This window comes from Bidens hawaiensis, unplaced genomic scaffold, assembly GCF_021521415.1.
Source record: "Bidens hawaiensis isolate Kalapana, Puna unplaced genomic scaffold, B.hawaiensis_p1.1 tig00014841_1, whole genome shotgun sequence".
In the NCBI taxonomy this organism is placed as follows: Eukaryota; Viridiplantae; Streptophyta; class Magnoliopsida; order Asterales; family Asteraceae; genus Bidens; species Bidens hawaiensis.
In genome coordinates, this window is record NW_027492313.1 from 64,086 (window position 1) to 85,173 (window position 21,088).

At 33.5% G+C, this 21,088-nt stretch overlaps 1 protein-coding gene and 1 pseudogene across 1 annotated transcript; one reads left to right on the forward strand and one right to left on the reverse strand.

Moving 5' to 3' along the window:
* Positions 1–8,584: 8,584 nt before the first annotated feature.
* On the forward strand, positions 8,585–15,013 carry LOC143547851 (uncharacterized). Its single transcript, XM_077039166.1, has 8 exons — positions 8,585–8,828; positions 9,838–9,973; positions 10,068–10,137; positions 10,227–10,320; positions 11,185–11,398; positions 13,464–13,605; positions 13,756–13,926; positions 14,582–15,013. Exons 1-8 carry the CDS (start codon positions 8,585–8,587, stop codon positions 14,771–14,773), a joined length of 1,263 nt encoding a protein of 420 aa, XP_076895281.1. The 3' UTR covers positions 14,774–15,013.
* Positions 15,014–15,383: 370 nt separating this feature from the next.
* LOC143547852 (tyrosine aminotransferase-like) lies at positions 15,384–19,225 on the reverse strand (annotated as a pseudogene).
* Between the last annotated feature and the right edge of the window lie 1,863 nt (positions 19,226–21,088).

The window sequence follows — 21,088 nt, forward strand, 5'->3', positions numbered from 1 at the left end:
CGTCTGCTAATATATATGCTGCTCATTTGATAATTTTTAAACATGTTAGGCATAAAGCATGCCTGCCAACTCGCATGATACATGCATTTTTGGAAAAGACAAATTTGGTCGTTCAAGTATTATTATTATTATAAATGTTTGTATTAGAGAATCATAGCTAGCTACAAGATAATATATCAAATATGATAATTAACCATGCATAGCATGTGGCATATATATAATTAATGTTTGGAAATAATCTCAACTATATCATATTAGCAAATAACAGTCTCAACTTCATACTTGACTGGTGACAATCATAATTAAAGGTGTATTTTCTTCTGATGGTCTACGAATAGTAATACCATTAGTTTGTTGCTTATTTGGTATGCTTGGGGACCGTTGTACAAAAATATACCATTAGCTGGGACTGCTACTTGCCGATATGCCATGGTCGGGATTAGTTAAAGCTAATTTTATTAAAAAGAAACAAATGAACAGATGATTATTACCACGTAATTAGGCTGCCACATAGATGCTTATTGATAATTAGGTGTGCCATGTAAGCATTAGACAAACGAAGGGTTAACTCCGTTAGTCACGAACCATTGGTAAAAAATACACCTTTAGTTCCGCTGCTAGCCAAGAATAAAATTGAGTCTGTCATTTACCAATAGGACATATATAGGATTATTTAAAACCAATTTTTCTTAAAAGTTTGATTAGTCAAGTATTAATTATTATAAATGGTTTTGATCATGTGCGCACGTGATTAAGGGGAATCAATCATGTGATAGCATAATATTTAAATGGGCTGTTCTAGAGACACCCTACACTCTCCTATACGTCCCATATAATCCTATATGGGGGCATATATGGGGACCTATACGTCCCGTATAGAGTTATACTAGAGGTTATATGAGACGTATAATAGTGTGTCTCTAGTAGGACCCTGTTTAAATATACAAGGTCAGTCATTATTGTTACGGAATTTGAAATAAACTTTTGATTACTAGTGGATTAATGTAAAAAGAAGTGAATATGGATTTATGGCAAGAGAGAGAGACAACCAATATAAACCTATTGATGGTAACCGAAGAATTGGATATTCGTTTTTGTTTAGATGTCTATAACTTCATCTTTGTATGTGGTAAGCTCGTCGAGACTTCCTTAATGATCACTAGAGAAGATACGCATGCATATAGTTGGCATGCATATTTTTTCTAGCTTTACAAATGATCATTTGTTACAAGATTTCGAAGTGGGACAGAACTGAGAAATGCACATGGTAATGCGTTGTCTCAATAACTTCGGATTACACATGGTAATGTATGTCATGTCGCTCTTGTAAGAATAAATATATATTATATATTTATTAATATGGTCATCATTATCATTTATATTATAGGGTTAAGTTATTCACAAAGGAAGACAAAAATGAGTATGATGAGAAGAACTTATACCCACACAAAAAGAATTAAAAAAAAATTAAATAAAAAATCATAACTCAAAATTTAATAAAAAAACAAAAAAAGTAAAAACACAAAAATGTTTCCACCGTCTTATTCTTAAAAAAATAAAAAGAAAAAAAATGTTGAGGCAAAAAGATCGTTGTGTCTTTTTGTTTATAATTGTGTTTTGTGTTTTCGTTATTGATTGTGTCTTTTTTTATTCTTTACATCGTGTTTTTTTTTCTTGATATTGTATTATATCACTCAACATTGTGTTATATTTTGTTCGTTATTGTGTCATATTTTGTGATATATTGTGTCTTTTTTAGTTATAATGGTGTCTTTTGTTCATTTTCGTCATTGTGTCTTTTGTCTCTGCATTGTGTCTTTTCGTGGTTTTTTTTATTTATTTTTGTGGGAACGGAATGATGATGGAAAAATTTTTGTTTTTTTAATTTTTTAGTTTTTTATTTATGTTTTTAGTTATGATTTTTTTATTAATTTTTTGGAATTTTTTTGAGTGGTTTTTGTGTGGCCACAAATCCTTCTCACACTTCTAATTTTTATCTCCCTTTGTATTTTAACTTTTCCCTTATGTTATAATAGATCAAAATTATTAATATACCTTATTATATATTAGTTTGGTAATTGTTGATGGGCTATATTACCCTTACTAGCTAATAAAGAGTTTCTCTTTGAGTGTGTATATATATAGAGAGAATAAATTAACATCATAACCTAATCTCACACACATAATAAATCCATGTGCCTCCTCCTCCTCTCTCTCTCTCCCCCCCCCCCTTAAAAATGGGTTCCTCTGAAGAATTCTAACCCTATCCTTAACTATACACCCTAAAGGGGAACTCGACCAAGCTGACATTATGTAGTCTACATCCTTCTCTGATGGGGTTACTAATCTCTATGATGTAACATGTACACATATAATTATAGGTTTATCATATTATCATATTTTTCTATTACTAACATGAAAAACTAATCAACATGTGGTATAAGAGTGATGTTGATTAATCCGTTATTCATGTTTTCCTTAAAGCTGGAATTAAAATCGAAAGAGATGAGTTTTGATTAAAACTCTAATTTTTTCGGTTTTCCATTTTCATGTTTTCTTAAGAAAAATGGTTATAATTGCAAAAATTCATATTTAAAACTCTAATATACTCGAAATCTGTTAAAAATATGTTTAAGATTTCGATTCCAGACAAAATGACTAAAGATTCTTCAAAGTTGTTCTTTACGCTCATGATAAAATTCGAAGAATCGTCCTTATTTTGGATGAATCTGAGGATTAAAATGTGTTGTTACCAATTTTGATTGATTTTTATCTATTAAAAATTTTTAAAACATGATATTGTTTTATCAATAAAAGATTTCAAAATCTTAGATAACTAAATTAAATCATTTAAATTAGGAAACAAGATAATCCATTTAAATTCGAATTCCATCTTTATCATAAATTAGTTTATGAGATTTAAAAATAATTTATGAGATAAAATAGTATATGGTTTAACGATTTAAAAATAGATTTCGGTTTTTTCTAAATGGTTTATAAGTTACCAAAATCCCGAAAACCTTAAAACCCGAAAACTCTCATAAATCCCAAAAGCCTACTAAAAGCCAGACTCACTAAAATTCCCGAGAACTTATAATTAACGAGAACTTAAAATTAACGAGAACTCAAAATTCCCGATAACTAATTTTCTGAGAACTCTAATTTTTACATAAAGTGTTCATAATTAAATGTTTTGTAAAAACTTAAATCTTATAAAATTTTACCAAACATAAAAAAAATTAGCTTGAACTAATTTTGATGTATCACTTCTGCCCAAAGATGATTTGTTACGTGTACCCTAACATTCAAGTCTAACTACAAGCTTTTGTTAGTTTTGCCTAACATGATATAAATGTCTCACTTCTGCCCAGAGGTGATGTGCTACATTTTTATCTAGCAAGACTAGCCCGTGCATAATTAAAATGATTGTCTTACTTCTGCCCAAAGGTGGTATGATACAGTTTTTTTTGCACACATACTTAAATAAATATTAATTCTGGCCAAAGGTGATTTGTTTTTTGTTTAAGTAAAACTTTTAATTATAGTCTATTCGTTTGATATTGACAATAGATATATCACATCTTCAATAAAATATAATGATCCTCGCATTTGTAATCCTTCATTAATCTAATGATCATAAATTTTAATATGTATTATTTTAATAAATATCCCATAACATTACTCATTATAGCTTTCTTCTATGAATAACCATCTCCTCGAAAGCATCCACTATAATCTCAAAACACGATAAGAGTTTTGTCTCATAAAAAGTTTCAATAACATCTAGTTCTTCTCAGTTTTGATTATTCCTCAAGACATAATATGGCAATTCTCTCGCTCTTTCTAATAACAATCATTCAGTTGAAAGATCGAGCATACCAAATGGGATGACTCAAACATAATGTATCTTATGATAATCAAAAATTCATTTAAATAAATGTTATTACTAGAGTTATTCTAGATACAATTTTTTCTAATCAAAATAACTCCTAAGATGCATGCATTCATTTGAAAATTCTAACTATAAGGTTAAATGGTATCATTGAATACATCATAATCTACAATACCATGACCCATAAAATTAAGGGATTACACATGGAAATGAGTACAATTTTTTCAATGCGTTACATACTAAATTTTTCACGAGTACAACTAGATGCCCTAATAATCAACTATAACACTCAGAAGTACCAAATACATGAGAGCAGGGTATTATTGGCCGGCTATGTTCCTAAGCGGCTTGAAAGAGATATAAAAATGTGACCACTGTCAAATACATGTTCCGGTTACACGATATCCCAAGTCCAACCTGATCCCAGTAAGTTCTTCCTGGCCGTTTCAGAAATGAGGGATAGACATAGTGGGCCTTTCCTTGAAGGGGCAGGAAAGGCCAGGTTTTTGGTGGTAGCAATAGACTATTTTACCAGGTTGGTGGAGGCCAAGCCCTTTACCACTGTTACAGGGCAACAAGTAAAGAGGTTTGCATGGGAAAACATTGTTTGCCGATTTGGTTTACCCTACTCCATTGTTAGCGATAACGGGAAGCAGTTTGCCAATAATCTTTTCCGAGAATGGTGCGACCAACTGAAGATCAAACAAATTTTCACTTAAGTAGCCCATCCCTAGGCCAATGGACAAGTGGAAAGAGCTAATAGGAGCATAGTGGAGGGCATTAAAGGAAAATTAAGGAGATAAAGACATTCATGGGTTGAGGAGTTACCCCACGTCTTATGGGCTCACAGGACCATGGCCAAGACCAGTAATGGGGAAACACCTTTCAGATTGACGTATGGGACCGAGGCAATGATACGGGCTGAAATTGGCCCCCTTACCAGTCGAACTTTTAAGAGGGGCAAGAGAATGAAGAACATCTGAGGTTGAACCTAGGCCTAGCCGAAGAAAGATGGGAAATCGCAACGAGAAGGGAGGTAGAATACAAGAAAAAGTTGGAAAAATATTACAACTCCCGAGTCCGAGAAGTCAGGTTTAAAGTGGGAGATTTGGTTTTAAGAGAAAATGAGGCCAGGAGAAAAGAAGACCAGGGAAAATTGGGGCCTAAGTGGGAAGGCCCTTGCTAAGTTATCTGGCCGGAGAAAAGGGTGCCTACAAATTAGCATGCTCTTTAGGAGTGGAAATCCCGAGAACCTGAAATTCAATGCAACTCAGTAAGTACTACGTATGATTTCCCTCAAAAGGAATGCAAGAACCTGGCAAGCCCGTTTTTGGAACTTTCACGTGGGCTGAATGAATAAAACATAACCTTTCTGAGAGGATAATCACGACAAAAAGCTGTAATTGTCCTTTTTGTAAAATTCTAATGTAAACATGATTAAAAAGTTAACGCATGATGAAATTTTTGTTGTACCCAAGGGTAAAATACTAAGCTATGCATTTGTCTCTTTGAGAGAAAATAAGGATATTCATTAAAACACGCAATGGGGGTCATGCAAGAAAGATCACCCGGGGCAGAATAAACTTTCCACAAACATTTTCGCAAAATCCTAATGAGTCTTACAAACGAGCCTACCTCGTAAAAACTCATTTAGTGTAAGTGAATAACGGACAACTTTCTTTTAATTTTAATCGACGCTGATACTTCATTACGTTTTTTCTGACAATCAAATCATGAAAAAGAGTTGATTTTTTTTAATGATCGGTCAATCATCATGTTGCTTTCTTTGTTGACGATAATACGAGATTTGATATTGAACATATTTGGATGTTGGTGAAATATATTAACTTTTTACTTACTACTTGTATTCAGTTGGTTGTTTAGTGTTATTAAAAAAGATAATATAAAAAATTGTAATATATGAGAATAAAAAAAATAATTAAAGGTAGGAGTCATTTATGTATACACATCTTATATACTATTCATATAAAAAGAGTAAACGGCAAATTTGAAATATCTGGTATACTGTGAGGTAAGGAAAAGGTATACTAGTCATATAATACTATACGACTCGTATAAATGGTATGGAATGGGCTATTGTCCGAATAGCATAACCCTTTTCAGAACAAATATGTAAATTTGATTAATATTATTACATTGACTATAATATATATCAAAACTGGCGCGTTGAAAGAAGTGTCAAATAATTTATATATTGCATCCTAAAGTTTTATTAATTACAAAATATACCTCACTCACTTTTTTGTGTATATGACTCCCTCAAGTTTCACTTAATTACACAACTAGCTCACACATCTTTAACATAGACACACTACAACTTTAATTTTAATAATACAATTAACTCCACACTTTTCAAATAAGGTAACTCTCAAATTCCATGAACCAGTGGTGGATGTAGTGCAATACCAAGAGTAGCAAATAAGGTAACTCTCAAATTCCATGAACCAATGGTGGATGTAGTGCAATACCAGGGGTAGCCTCCGCTACCCCTAAATTTCTCGTCGGTAGTGTAAAAAAGAGGTCAGTTTTCATGTTTCGTAACCCCTGAAAAAAATAACGTTACCCTATACGTTTTAAGCCCAACCAATTTAAAAATTCAACCCAACTAAAGCCCGAACAAAGGTGTAAAGCCCAAACCAATAAAACTCATTAACCTTTAAAATAATATATGTTACACTGAAAACAAAATGGCCGGTCCTCATTTATTCAAAAACTCCACGCCACCACCATGACCAGACACCACTGCGCTGTTGAGGGTTGCCCTCTACCGGTCTGCCTTCCTCCTCCTCTGGTCACCTGACCAGGTGACCTCCACCGCTCCACGCTGCAGCCGAGAATAGGTGGTTCACCGGTTCGAACCCTCTTTCACGGTTCGACCTATAGTTTCTCAATTTAGGTATTCTTCAACTTTAAACTAAAATTATAACTGTTTATATAAATTGTCAATATAGAACAATCCTAAGTTTGTTAAAATTATTCCTGGAAGTTGTTGAGGTACTTGCTTTTATTAAATAAGATGGAGAGTGTGTGCAACAACGAACTAATGCGAAAAGTATTCTTAAGTATTTTAAGAGTCTTGATTTTGTGTTTTATATACACTTGTTAGATGATATTTCAGGCCTTACAAATGCTCTATCAAAATATCTTCAAAAAGAAAAAAAAACAAAACTTGTTAGAAGCGTCTAAGTTGATAAGCCGGACAAACCGAGCATTGAATAATCTAAGATAAAACGGGTTTGACAAGATGTTGGCTAGGGTGACATTTTTTTGTGAAAAGAACAAGATTAAGATGTTAGATATGACGGAAAGTTATGGTAATCAACGAAAACGAAAGAATATCATTACTAATTGGCATCATTTTGAGGTTGAAGTTTTTAATACCGTTTGGATATGCAAATTCAAGAACTTGGAAATAGATTTAGTGAGGTCTAAACTAGTTTGATAGAAAATATGCCCGGTTTAAATCCTTGTGATTCGTTTTCTAAGTTTGGCATATCGAAGATAGTGGCATTTTCTGATATGTACCCGAATGACTTTAGTAATGAAGAAATATGATGTATTTCGGGTGATCGTATGACCTTTTATCACACTTTAAAAAAAGATGATAAATTTGCAATTGGGTGGAATGTGTGGCCTTGCTCGTGTAATGGTGGAAACTAGAAAACATGCCTCTTTTCCTTTGGTTTATCGTATATTGAAGTTAGCGCTGGTTTTACCGGTTGCAACCACAACTGTTGAACGATGTTTTTCTAAAAATGAAGCTTATCAAGACGGATTTGCGCAATTGAATGGGTGATGAGTATTTGAAAAAATGCCTTAATTTGTGCGGTCGAAAGATAAACGCTTGATAAAGTAAAAGAATAGGATGTGATGGCTCGATTTCAAGTTTTTAAAAACCGAAAGGGAGAACTATACAGCCCATGTGTTTAAATTTATTTATCATCGTGTTTCTATTTTTGTTTAGTTTACATTGTATCAAAGACGGTGAAAATTTTTTTTTAGCATTACTCTTGATATTTGGTTCTAGATCCGTCACTGCCATAAACCACAACTTTTTAATATGATAGTCATCAAGTTCTATTATGTCATGTAAAAAAAACCTTACAAATTTTTAATATGATCACCCAAATTTTAATATGGTCACACAAAATCCTGGGCACAATTATTCTTTCACTCTACATATACAAACTCCATGCAACAACGCATGGACTAGCAACTATTTTAATATTGTAGATTGAGATATATGAAATTGTTAATATAAAACAATAAGAGGAAATGAAACTATATAGTTTGTATGTCAAAATGCAATGCCTTTTCAGTTTAATGACGTAAGGTTTGAATTCGTTAAGATTTCATATTCAAAGGCCGCTCAAATACATGTTTTTGACGCTATTTCTTGAGAAGTGAAACATGAAAATGAATAAGGACATTGATATCCCGACGTGAATTAGAAAAAAGAAAAAAGAAGTTATCTCAACACATAGACTTTGTTTAATATCGATGAATGAAAATCCCGACAACAAAAATGACATTGAATTAAAAAAGATACGTCATTGATTCGGATAACTAGGAAGACGAGTCATCAATCATCATCCTTAATAATCCTACCACCTACCAACTCGTAGTACTAGACCAGCAGCACCTATCATTGGTCCGATCATCAATCACATCATGGGTTTCAATCGATACAACAGATTACTCCGAACTCTCATCACCACCTCTCGTCGATCAACCACATCTTCTTCTAACAACCAATGGAGCAGATCATTGGTTTCGAATTCATCGGGGTATCATGTTAACGGTGGCCCATCGTACATGCGTGGAGCCGTCTTTTGGGAGCCTAATAAGCCTTTGACTTTTGAGGATTTTGAAATGCCTAGACCTAAAGTCAACGAAGTTCTCATCAAAACCAAAGGTATTATTTTTATTATTATTTGTTGCCCTAATTTGATGATTTGGGGAAAATTCATGTATAACTTTTTGTTATAAATAAGCAATTCCAAACACCCCCGAAGTCTGCATGCAGAGATGGTGTTTGGGAATGATGATTCTGACCAAGGATGGACTATTCTGATTATGGATAAGCAGCTATCCTTAAAATTGATTATTTATTTATTCTAAAATAGTCTAATAATAATAATAATAATAATCAAATTGTTTTAAGATGCTGTAGACTTGTACTTCATGCATTTATACTTGTATCTTAATATCATGGTTGTAATTCAGACTGTCAAAATCTGTCAAAATTAGAAGCTTTATATTTAACATTTGGTGTATATATGTATAACTCAAAATTAAATATATATTCCAATTCGACTAATAGCAATCGCTAGTTCCTATCCTAGTGCCCGACTAGCGACTAATTTGTTCTTCAACACTGCTTAATACAGTTCAACCTTTCAAAAACTGTCTTCGAACTCTTTTTTCTTATTAAAGGTGGATTTCTCACAGTGTTTTAGAACTTGCTAGGTACTAGTCAGGCGGTGGGGTACAGACTAGTAGAAAATAGGTATTAATCGGGTTGGAGTTTTACATGTAGTTTTTCAATATAAGTATAATTTTCAAATTTTTGACGGAAATTTGAACATTTTTCACTGACTTGGACCGGCTTTGACTGACTACTGATTACATGAAATCAATTCGGCAAGCCACAGATTAGAAACTAGTCGCCGACTAACTCTGATTTTTACAGCAATGATTTCTCATATGATAAACTATATACTTTACATATTGTGTCCTGCTTGATGTATTAACTACATGTGGTGTGTTTTATATTTTAATTATTATGTACTTGTTATGAAAAATAGCTTTTTGTACATCTCGCTCCATTTCTTGCTTAATTTAAATTTAATAATTTAATATACTTTAATCTATTACATCTTATAGTTAAAATATACTATCATATGACAATTTGCATTTTGCAGCTTGTGGTGTTTGCCATTCTGATCTTCATGTGATCAAAGGCGAGCTCCCGTTCCCGAGCCCATGCGTTGTGGGCCATGAGATCACGGGTGAGGTCGTTGAACACGGGCCTTTAACCGATACTAAAATAGTTGAAAGGTTTGTTAGTTTTTTTTTTTGTTTTTTTTTTCGTTTTGATATGTATAATATTTTTCTTGAATATGTTTATATGATGCATAATATTATTTTGCAGACTTCCTGTTGGATCTCGTGTTGTTGGTGCGTTTATTATGCCTTGCGGTAACTGTTTCTTTTGCACAAAGGTGACAAGTTTTAACTGATATCCATCTATAATGAGATTATATGTATTTGAATAACAAACATTATATATTTTATTAATATTGGTAAACAGGGCCAAGATGATTTATGTGAAGCGTTCTTTGCTTATAATCGTGCAAAAGGGACACTTTATGATGGGGAAACTCGGCTTTTTCTTCGTGGCAGTGGTATATTTCCGATAGTATTATGAGAAAAGACAACTTGGTTTTAAAAAAGGACCATAAATATGTAATCTTAATTTTTATTAAATAATCAGTTTCCATTGCAGCGTGCAGCAAAAACCGATTATAACACATTCAAATGCTCCATTTGAAGTTGAACTTGAAACTGAATTGCTTTTTTTTAAATTTTGTTTTCTTCGTGCTTTTCATTATTATTATTATCATTCATTTAGGGGTGTGAATTTCTTACACAACACAAAAACACGAAACGAACCAAACACGAAGTTCACAGATTCGGGTCAAACCTGTGAACCTGCATAGCTAAACGGGTGTGCTCGTGTCAACCTGGGGGGCTCGCGGGTTGACCTGTTTAACCCATTTGTTTTTTATTTCTTAAATGTGTTTAATGTAATAAGTTAAATTGGTTGGGTATCTTATACCAAATTTACATCTAAAATGGAATCTGACATAAGATCTTATGGTTAAGAGTTAAGATGTAATTTTTTTAAACAAATCTGTATTATGTAATAAAAGTATTGATGTGTGAAAACAATATAAATAATAAAACTTTTGGCTCAAACGGGTCTGCGAATATGCGTATCATGTTCAGGTTCACGTGTTTAAGAGTTAAGAGTTAGACATACCTTTTTTGAAACAAATATGTATTATGTAAATAAAAGGTATTGATATGCGAAAACAATAATAAATAATAAAACTTCGGGTCCGCGAATATGCGCATAGTGTTCAGTTTCATGTGCTTGACACAATTGTCGGGTTCGGGTCGGTTTGGATCTGATAACACGACCTGTTTAGCACCCTAACTCATTTGGCATTGGCTTATTATATAATGTCGAATATGATATTTTGTAGGAAAACCGGTGTATATGTATAGTATGGGCGGGATGGCTGAATATGCAGTTGTGCCCGCGCACGGGGTGGCTGTTTTACCTCATTCGTTGCCTTATTCCGAGTCGGCTATCATTGGTTGTGCGGTTTTTACTGCATATGGTGCTATGGCCCACGCAGCCCAGGTTCGTCCCGGTGATGCTGTTGCTGTTATAGGTGTCGGCGGTGTTGGTTCAAGGTGAGAAGATAAGATATTTCAATATCGCTAGCCATAATTTTGAATTGAGTTAAGTGCCATTTTCAATATCGCTAGCCATAATTTTGAATTGAGTTAAGTGCCATTTAATACATGTGGTTTGTCCAATTATGCAACTTTAGTACCGTCTTTGAATTTATTGCAAATGGCTACCTCGTTTTTCTAAAACTTGCAATTTTAGTACTTTTTTCTAACCCCGTCTATTTTTTCCATTAAGTCAAGGGTAAATTAGTAATTTCGATTATTTTATTTATTTTCTCTTTTTGAGCTAAGTGTCATTTTCATACTTGTGGTCAACTTTAGTACCTTTTTTTGAATTTATTGCAACGTGATACTTTGATTAGTTTTGGATAGATAGACAAACCAAAAGAGACATTACATATTACAATTAAAAGACAACTAAATACATGATAGAAGATGAAAAACAACCATAAAATGTATAACATATTTTTTAGCATTTTGTTCTTTATTGCCAATTTACTTCTAGTAGCTTAAGATCCGAGTTCATCTTAGCCATTTTTCTTGCATTTTTTTATGTGCATTGATTTTTTTTTTTCAAAATTTCTGGTATGATAACAGTAGCTCTTTAACACATCGAATGATCAAGCCAAATAACAATCACACAACTTCGCACCTCTTAGTATAACATCAATTGAACTTGTAGATGAATTACGGTTGACGAATCACATGGACAAAACAATATATCGTAATTCATTGAACTTGAAGATGAACAATGGTTAGGGTTTGAAGGATCAATGAGCGCGGGGATGGGGGTTGGTCTGTTCATTTAGGATTAGAGATGATATTTTAATTGTAATATGTAATGCCTCTCTTGGTTTGCCTGTCTATCCAAAACTAATCAAAGTATCTAGTTGCAACAAATTCAAAAAAATGTACTAAAGTTGCGTAATTGAACAAACCACAGGTATGAAAATGGCACTTAGCTAAAAGAGAAAATAAATAAAATAATCAAAATTACTAATTTACCCCTAACTTAGGTTAGAAAAAAGTACTAAAATTGCAATTTTTAGAAAAGCGAGGTAGCCATTTGCAATAAATTCAAAGACGGTACTAAAGTTACGTAATTGGACAAACCACAGGTACTAAAATGACACTTAACTCTTTTGAATCATTGATATTAAAATCATTTAGTTATATGATTTTCCGGATTTGCCATTTGAAAGTGATTATGTGATGTTGAAAAATAGAAATTCTAATAAAATAGTGTTGGAAGTTGTAATAAATAAGTTAATGAATTTTTAAAATGCAATTCGATAACGCTCTTTAGTGCAAGCTGACTGTGAATTTGAAACTGGTTGGGTTAAGACATAAATAAACATCTGCAATAATCCCCGGCCCACTTAATATCCTGTAACCAGAACACGGCCTGTTTAACCCATCTATCTAAACAAGTCAAATGAGTTAATGGGTTGTTGTCAAGTTGTAAGTGTGTTAAACGGATTGGCGAGTTGTAATAAACGGGTTAAATGGGTCATAAACGGGCTGACCTCTTCAATTAAACGGGTCAACCTGAACACGACTCGTTTAATTAAACAGGCTAAATAGACCAACCTAAACACAACCATTCAACCCATTCATCCAAACAAGTTCAACGGGTTAATGGGTTGTAGCAAAGTTGTAAACATGCTAATAGGATTGTCGAGCTGTCATAAATGGATTAACTAGGTTGTAAACGGGTTGGCGGGTAACCTGTTTAATTAAACGTGTCGATGGTTAGACCTGTTTAATTACACAGGTTATCAGGTCGACCTGTTTACTTAAACAGGCTATAAGCATGTCAACCTGAAAATGACCTGCTTGATTAAATGGGTTAAACAGATCAAGCGGGGCATGACTTGTTTAACAAACACATTAGATATGAGTATATGAAAACCCAAAACCTGAAAAATTCCGTGCCATGTCGGAAGTCGCCACCCCTTGGTTATTTTACGTAAACCAACTAATATATTGCACATTGCATCTAGTTACTTTTTTATTGCAGTGACATTATTATTATGATGAGATTATAACTAGATAAATATTGCAGTTGCTTGCAAATAGCACGTGCGTTTGGTGCATCCGAGATTATTGCTGTAGACATACAAGATGACAGACTCAAGAAAGCCAAATTGCTTGGAGCCACTCATGTTGTTAATGCTCGATCCGAAGATGCAGTTGCAAAGATCAAAGTACATATACCCGTCTTTTATTTTATTTTTATTTTTAATTTGTTGCCATTGAGCCTATTCATGGGCTGTGAATTGGGCCAAAGCCGACAAGTCCAACCCATGAATAGGCTCACTTGTAACATTAGTGAATATTGAGGTATTTTTGGACAGGAAATAACTGGAGGGATGGGCGTTGATACATGTGTTGAAGCATTGGGAAACCCTAAAACATTTTTGCAGTGTGTACAAAGTGTAAGAGATGGTGGAAAGGCCGTTATGATCGGGCTTACACTCTCCGGTGCCAAAGGTGAAATCGATATTAACCATTTGGTCCGTAGACAGGTATGCGATACAAGGCACACAACTCGTATATTTCCAATGTTAATAATGTTTATTATCATTTATTTATTCACATATGCTTTTATAGAATGCCTTTCGGTCAGCATAGCTTTTTTGGGTCAAATGTATTTTCCTCACCGGTTTAAAGAAAAAATGGCTTCATAAGCCAACCCGTTTTTCAACACCGTGTTTTTAAAGAAACTTTTGGTTCCGGTTTTTGGTTTGGAAACTTTTTCTCAGTTTTACCATCTGGGCTTGAAATTTTTGGGCTGACAAGAAGTTGACCTAAAATAATGAATTTGGGTCTAAATCATTTTGTTAATTAGTCGTTAATTGATTATTATCTATCTGGACTAATATATTTGAATAACACTATTTATTAAATTCTAACAAATAAATTAAAATTAAAAGTGAAAAACCACAAATTCAGTTTCTTTCAGTTTTTCCAGTTCTAATTATACGCAAAACCGGAGCTCGGTTTTGACAAAAACGTAAAACAAATCGTCAATTTTTGTTTGCGTTTGGTTATTTTGGTTACGGATTGGTTTTCTTGATTTCATGCACACCCCTTCACTTGTCCTTACTGTTGAAATTACAAAAATAACCTCCATCCTTGAAACTTATGATTGTACACTTACAATGTTATTGTATTAAACAGATAAAAGTAATGGGCTCGTATGGAGGTCGGGCCCGCCATGATCTTCCAAAACTGGTGAAGCTTGCAGAAAGTGGCATATTCAACCTTGATGCAGCAGTTTCAAGAAAATGCAAGTTTGAGGAGGCAGGACAAGCATATGATGATCTCAACCGTGGAAGCATTGTCGGCCGTGCTGTCGTTGAGATTATGTGATTTCTTAAAAGTTTCGTAGGACTGTACCATGTTTTTCTTGAACTTGTAGCTGTCTGGCCTTGTTGTCGAGTTATTATCTGTATAGAGATACCAAGTCGAGTTTGTATTGTGTTTTGATATATGATGCAAACTCGGTCTTTTATTTCTGTGCAGCCAATTTCTAACTGATTTGTGAATAATCTGAACTTGGTTGAATTAGTGGTATTTGGTGTCATTCTGCTAATTCTGATTTTTTGGTAGATTTGGGTTGTGTTTTATGTTTAACGAGGCGATTAAGTAAAACCATAAAAATTATAAGTGGGGATGGGCGACCGCTTAGGCCTGTTCCGACCAAGGGTTTGAAATTGACAAGGCGGCGACGCTTTTTCATCGGGAAACATCCTAGTCGAGAATAAATAGTTGTTTATTATTCGAAAGAGCAACACTGGAAACTATTACAAGTTGAGGCTTAATAGGCTCCAATACCAGTTTATTAGAAAGGAATAAATACAAGGGATCAAAAGTTGATGCCACATATTTAAATTCTTTAAATGTGGTCAACTCAGTTTTACAGCTACAACAAAACAAACATAACTAACATCATGAATTGGACTTTTAACACCTAGTGAGAGATCATGTGATGTGATTGAAGCATTTGATGCTTTAATTTATGCTGTCTTGGAGCGTCTTTCGCAAAAAGCTTTAAGCCTCTTGATGCCATCTTCGAGAGTTGACGGCTCAATAGCAAATGTTATCCTTAACCAGTTTTTGAGCCCTACAGTTATACCTGAAGCAAAAATATTAGATATTACATGTTACTTCCTCCATCTCATTAGAAGTGTCCATATTTTCTTTTTTATTTGTCCCATTACAAATGTTTACTTTCAAATTTTATTAGCCAATTTCCAAATTTACTCATAATCACACAAAACTAGTGTTAAACTGTGAATAAACAATATTGGTGGACCCAATTTCCAAGGACATTATAGTCATTTGATATGCAAAAAAAAGTAATCATTCAATTCACCTTAAACTTTGTGTTTTTCAAACCATGACACTTCTAATGGGACGGAAGGAATACTAAAGAATAACTAAATTCAATCCGTTATATGAAACTTAAAATAAAAATGAAAAAGTAAACTTTATAATATTATATGGAGATGTCGCAGCACTCACGACGCGTGACGACCCAAAAGACCCCTCATCAATCATGAGGATTTAAAAACTACCCATTTAAAAAAAAATTGTTTTAACCAAATGCATTTCAATTTTAAATTTTAATCTTACCTGGTAGAATTATAACTGATTCCTCTTTGGCAAGTTTGAGACAAAAGTCCACATCATCCTTAATGTCCGCAAACACTGATAGATCTAGTTTCACCTTTCAAACATAACCAAAGTCTTCTTAGCACAATTTAATAAACTAACCACCCAGAAACGACCTTGTAAATAAAATGTATAAGAGGCTTGGGTCCCAATTTAAAAGGCCTTAATTTTTATGGTTTGACTTGGTTTAATTTTTAGCTTTTAACATGATGATCAAAGATTCAATAAACTTTAAAGGATCTTTTTTTCCCATTAAAAGTAACTCGAACTATAATTTGTAACTATGCACCTGTTAGAAATCACATACAAAAAGATGTGTGTCATCACATAACTCTAAGGAAATTTTTTTACGAAAAGGACCTTATACTTTATGACATAACTTATCCAAAATCATTAAATGGATTTGTGCATCTATGTCCTTACCATAACAAACATTGATCCTTTGGGTTTGCTTGGGCAAATTACACCAGGGACCTCTGCAAGTTCCTCATAACAAATATTTGCACATTCTTTTATCATGTTTATGATTTTTAGAAAGAAATCCTCTTTGGTTTTCCCGAGTATATCAGGAATCGCTCCCTGCAAACACATTAACCAAACTAAAGAGTAAAGATCATGTATATAGAAAGGAAAGCATGATGAACACCTAGTTTAGATTATTCAACATCTAGTGCATATAGATATATGCATACAAAAGTGTCATGTTCACATAGTTTTTTTGTACTTACTAATAGAGTGTATACGAAAACCGTTAATATTTACAGGTGAGTTCTTTATCAAATTATGCGTTACTAGTAAGAAACCTGAATAAACGTTGGAGGATCACATGCTAAACTGAGGTGTCCGGTAATGCAATCAATAATCTGAAAATAAAAGCAAGTTAGCGTGATGGATGTATAAGTTTGTTCTACACACACACACACACACACAAGTGAGAAACCGAGAGAACCACCCCGTGTTCCTTAAGGACGCCATTAGGATCATTTATTGCGAGCCATCCGAGCCGCCAACCGGGAACGATCCACCTTTTTGATATGGAGCCAAGTGTAACAACAGGTGCAATTGACCCAAAGGTTCCCATTGGAACAAAAGGGTTTTCTCCAAAAGCAAGATGGTCATAAACTTCATCAGAAATGACTAATATCCCAAGTTTCTTGGCAGTATTGGCAACCTTATAATAAAAAGAAGCACACTTTTAAAATGGTAATAATTAATTAATCAAGTTTTATGACTACCTATAAACTTTTATTGCAAAAGGGTTGATTACTATTTACTAGACTATATATAGCAACTATCACATTATTTCAAAATTGGGAAACCAACTACTTTTTTTTCTTTTGCTACATAAAAATTAATCATGTTTTGCTATATATATGTCACTAAAACATCATTTTGTGGCCATCAAAGTCTCCGTGTCATCTTACATTCGACACGGAGGCTTAGATGACAATAAGAATATCAAAAAAACTCTAATATTTACGGTTTTGTATTTATTAAAAATAAACTTTGTGTGACATTCAAAAGAAAAGAAAACAAAATAAACAATAACACACGTACCTTTTCTAGATGTTGGTGTGTGAAAATGTTTCCACAAGGATTTCCAGGGTTAATTATAACCACGGCAACTGTATTTTCGTCTGCAAGAGCTTCGACTGCATCAAGGTCAACTTCCCAATCTTTCTCCGGAAGAAGGTCAAAATGATGGACTTCCAAATTGCATGAGCTGGCAACAGCTTCATAGTATGGAAACCCAGGTCTTGGGAGCAGAATGTTTGCTTTGGGACTGGCGAGCACGGTTAATATGGTTTGAATTGCTTGTGCGCAACCGACTGTTAAGAACACATCCTCTGCTGATAACTCAGTTGGAAGATCTTGAGAAAGGTATTCTGCCACAGCCCTGTAATAGAATGCAAATTTGGATATTAAGACATCAATCATTTTCCCATGATTTTAATTATATGTAACTAAAGAGTAATCATGCAAGGTGATTTTTTTTTTAAAATGAAGTTATGTAGCTAATAAAGTCTTTTTAGCGTCAAAATAAATTCATTTTCTTTCAAACTAACAAAAAGAGCTTAAGCTCAAGTATTGTTAGATGTTAAAATCAATCGACTTTTGGCGTAGCGGTACCAATGCTTGAATTTGAATAATGCTTGGTAGATTGACAGCAAAAATGTAATCGATCTAGATATAGAGTTAAAGACTAAAGAGACTGTGTAAGTTGCTGTTGTAAGAAAATGTAGAAGATGTTAAAATCAAATGATCTATCTTAAATAAATATAAAACATATTTGGGTGATATAATCTGTAAAATATAAATAATATTTAATAAGTATCTATTAATATGTAATTCATGAACATAAATGAACGCTCACCAACATAAATGAACGAATAAAACATGTGTTCATGATATTCGCTTGTTTATTAAATGAACGAACATAAACAAACTTCTCATTGAATGGTTCACGGACAGTTTATTGAAAGAAACAAGAATAATTAATTTCTCTATAGAACTTCCAGCATTAACTTCTTAGTGCTTATTTCACCAACCATCACCACTAATCGGGTTATTCGTGTTAACCTGATATTTTTTCAAAAATGACCTGAATCCCGACCCTATTAACAATTCGGGTTAACCTGATTAATACTTTTTGAACCCATTTAACCTGACCCAAATTAGCTTATTTGGGTTCGGGTTGGGTAAGTTTAATCAGGTTCGAGTATTTTGGACACCCCTAGTTAAAAGTGAGCAACTTAAGCTTGTTAACCAAAAACAAACACTTGCAAGCATATAAACGAGCACAAGTTTACAATGTATACCTTCGTGCCGGGAGGATACCGACTGTAGGACCATAACCATTCAAGTTGCCTGAACGAATAGAGTCAACTAAAGCATCTTCCGCAATTTGGGTAGTACGAAAGCAAGGGAAAGCAGAAGGGTCGCCATGGCCGAGAGGGATGACAGGTCTGGTGTCGGATTTGTTGAGTTTCGACATGAGCATATACCGGACGCCTCTAATCGTTATATCCTGTCCCATATTCATCTCTGTGTTCCGCCTGAATCTCCATTTCTTCTTCAATGTTAAGCCGTTTTCGATGCCCATTTGTGACCGACTGTTTTCAATTGGAGGTTGTTGCAATGCAGCATCGTCTGCTAATATATATGCTGCTCATTTGATAATTTTTAAACATGTTAGGCATAAAGCATGCCTGCCAACTCGCATGACACATGCATTTTTGGAAAAGACAAATTTGGTCGTTCAAGTATTATTATTATTATAAATGTTTGTATTAGAGAATCATAGCTAGCTACAAGATAATATATCAAATATGATAATTAACCATGCATAGCATGTGGCATATATATAATTAATGTTTGGAAATAATCTCAACTATATCATATTAGCAAATAACAGTCTCAACTTCATACTTGACTGGTGACAATCATAATTAAAGGTATATTTTCTTCTGATGGTCTACGACTAACGGATAGTAATACCATTAGTTTGTTGCTTATTTGGTATGCTTGGGGACCGTTGTACAAAAATATACCATTAGCTGGGACTGCTACTTGCCGATATGCCATGGTCGGGATTAGTTAAAGCTAATTTTATTAAAAAGAAACAAATGAACAGATGATTATTACCACGTAATTAGGCTGCCACATAGATGCTTATTGATAATTAGGTGTGCCATGTAAGCATTAGACAAACGAAGGGTTAACTCCGTTAGTCACGAACCATTGGTAAAAAATACACCTTTAGTTCCGCTGCTAGCCAAGAATAAAATTGAGTCTGTCATTTACCAATAGGACATATATAGGATTATTTAAAACCAATTTTTCTTAAAAGTTTGATTATTCAAGTATTAATTATTATAAATGGTTTTGATCATGTGCGCACGTGATTAAGGGGAATCAATCATGTGATAGCATAATATTTAAATGGGCTGTTCTAGAGACACCCTACACTCTCCTATACGTCCCATATAATCCTATATGGGGGCATATATGGGGACCTATACGTCCCGTATAGAGTTATACGAGAGGTTATATGAGACGTATAATAGTGTGTCTCTAGTAGGACCCTGTTTAAATATACAAGGTCAGTCATTATTGTTAGGGAATTTGAAATAAACTTTTGATTACTAGTGGATTAATGTAAAAAGAAGTGAATATGGATTTATGGCAAGAGAGAGACAACCAATATAAACCTATTGATGGTAACCGAAGAATTGGATATTCGTTTTTGTTTAGATGTCTATAACTTCATCTTTGTATGTGGTAAGCTCGTCGAGACTTCCTTAATGATCACTAGAGAAGATACGCATGCATATAGTTGGCATGCATATTTTTTCTAGCTTTACAAATGATCATTTGTTACAAGATTTCGAAGTGGGACAGAACTGAGAAATGCACATGGTAATGCGTTGTCTCAATAACTTCGGATTACACATGGTAATGTATGTCATGTCGCTCTTGTAAGAATAAATATATATTATATATTTATTAATATGGTCATCATTATCATTTATATTATAGGGTCAAGTTATTCACAAAGGAAGACAAAAATGAGTATGATGAGAAGAACTTATAGCCACACAAAAAGAATTAAAAAAAAATTAAATAAAAAATCATAACTCAAAATTTAATAAAAAAACAAAAAAAGTAAAAACACAAAAATGTTTCCACCGTCTTCTTCTTAAAAAAATAAAAAGAAAAAAAATGTTGAGGCAAAAAGATCGTTGTGTCTTTTTGTTTATAATTGTGTTTTGTGTTTTCGTTATTGATTGTGTCTTTTTTTATTCTTTACATCGTGTTTTTTTTTTCTTGATATTGTATTATATCACTCAACATTGTGTTATATTTTGTTCGTTATTGTGTCATATTTTGTGATATATTGTGTCTTTTTTAGTTATAATGGTGTCTTTTGTTCATTTTCGTCATTGTGTCTTTTGTCTCTGCATTGTGTCTTTTCGTGGTTTTTTTTATTTATTTTTGTGGGAACTGAAT

Coding starts and splice junctions, on each gene's coding strand:
- LOC143547851 (XM_077039166.1), top strand. CDS start 8,585: ATGGGTTTCAATCGATACAACAGATTACTCCGAACTCTCATCACCACC. Junction 10,321..11,184: donor GCTTTTTCTTCGTGGCAGTG/GTATATTTCCGA, acceptor GATATTTTGTAG/GAAAACCGGTGTATATGTAT. Junction 13,927..14,581: donor ACCATTTGGTCCGTAGACAG/GTATGCGATACA, acceptor TGTATTAAACAG/ATAAAAGTAATGGGCTCGTA.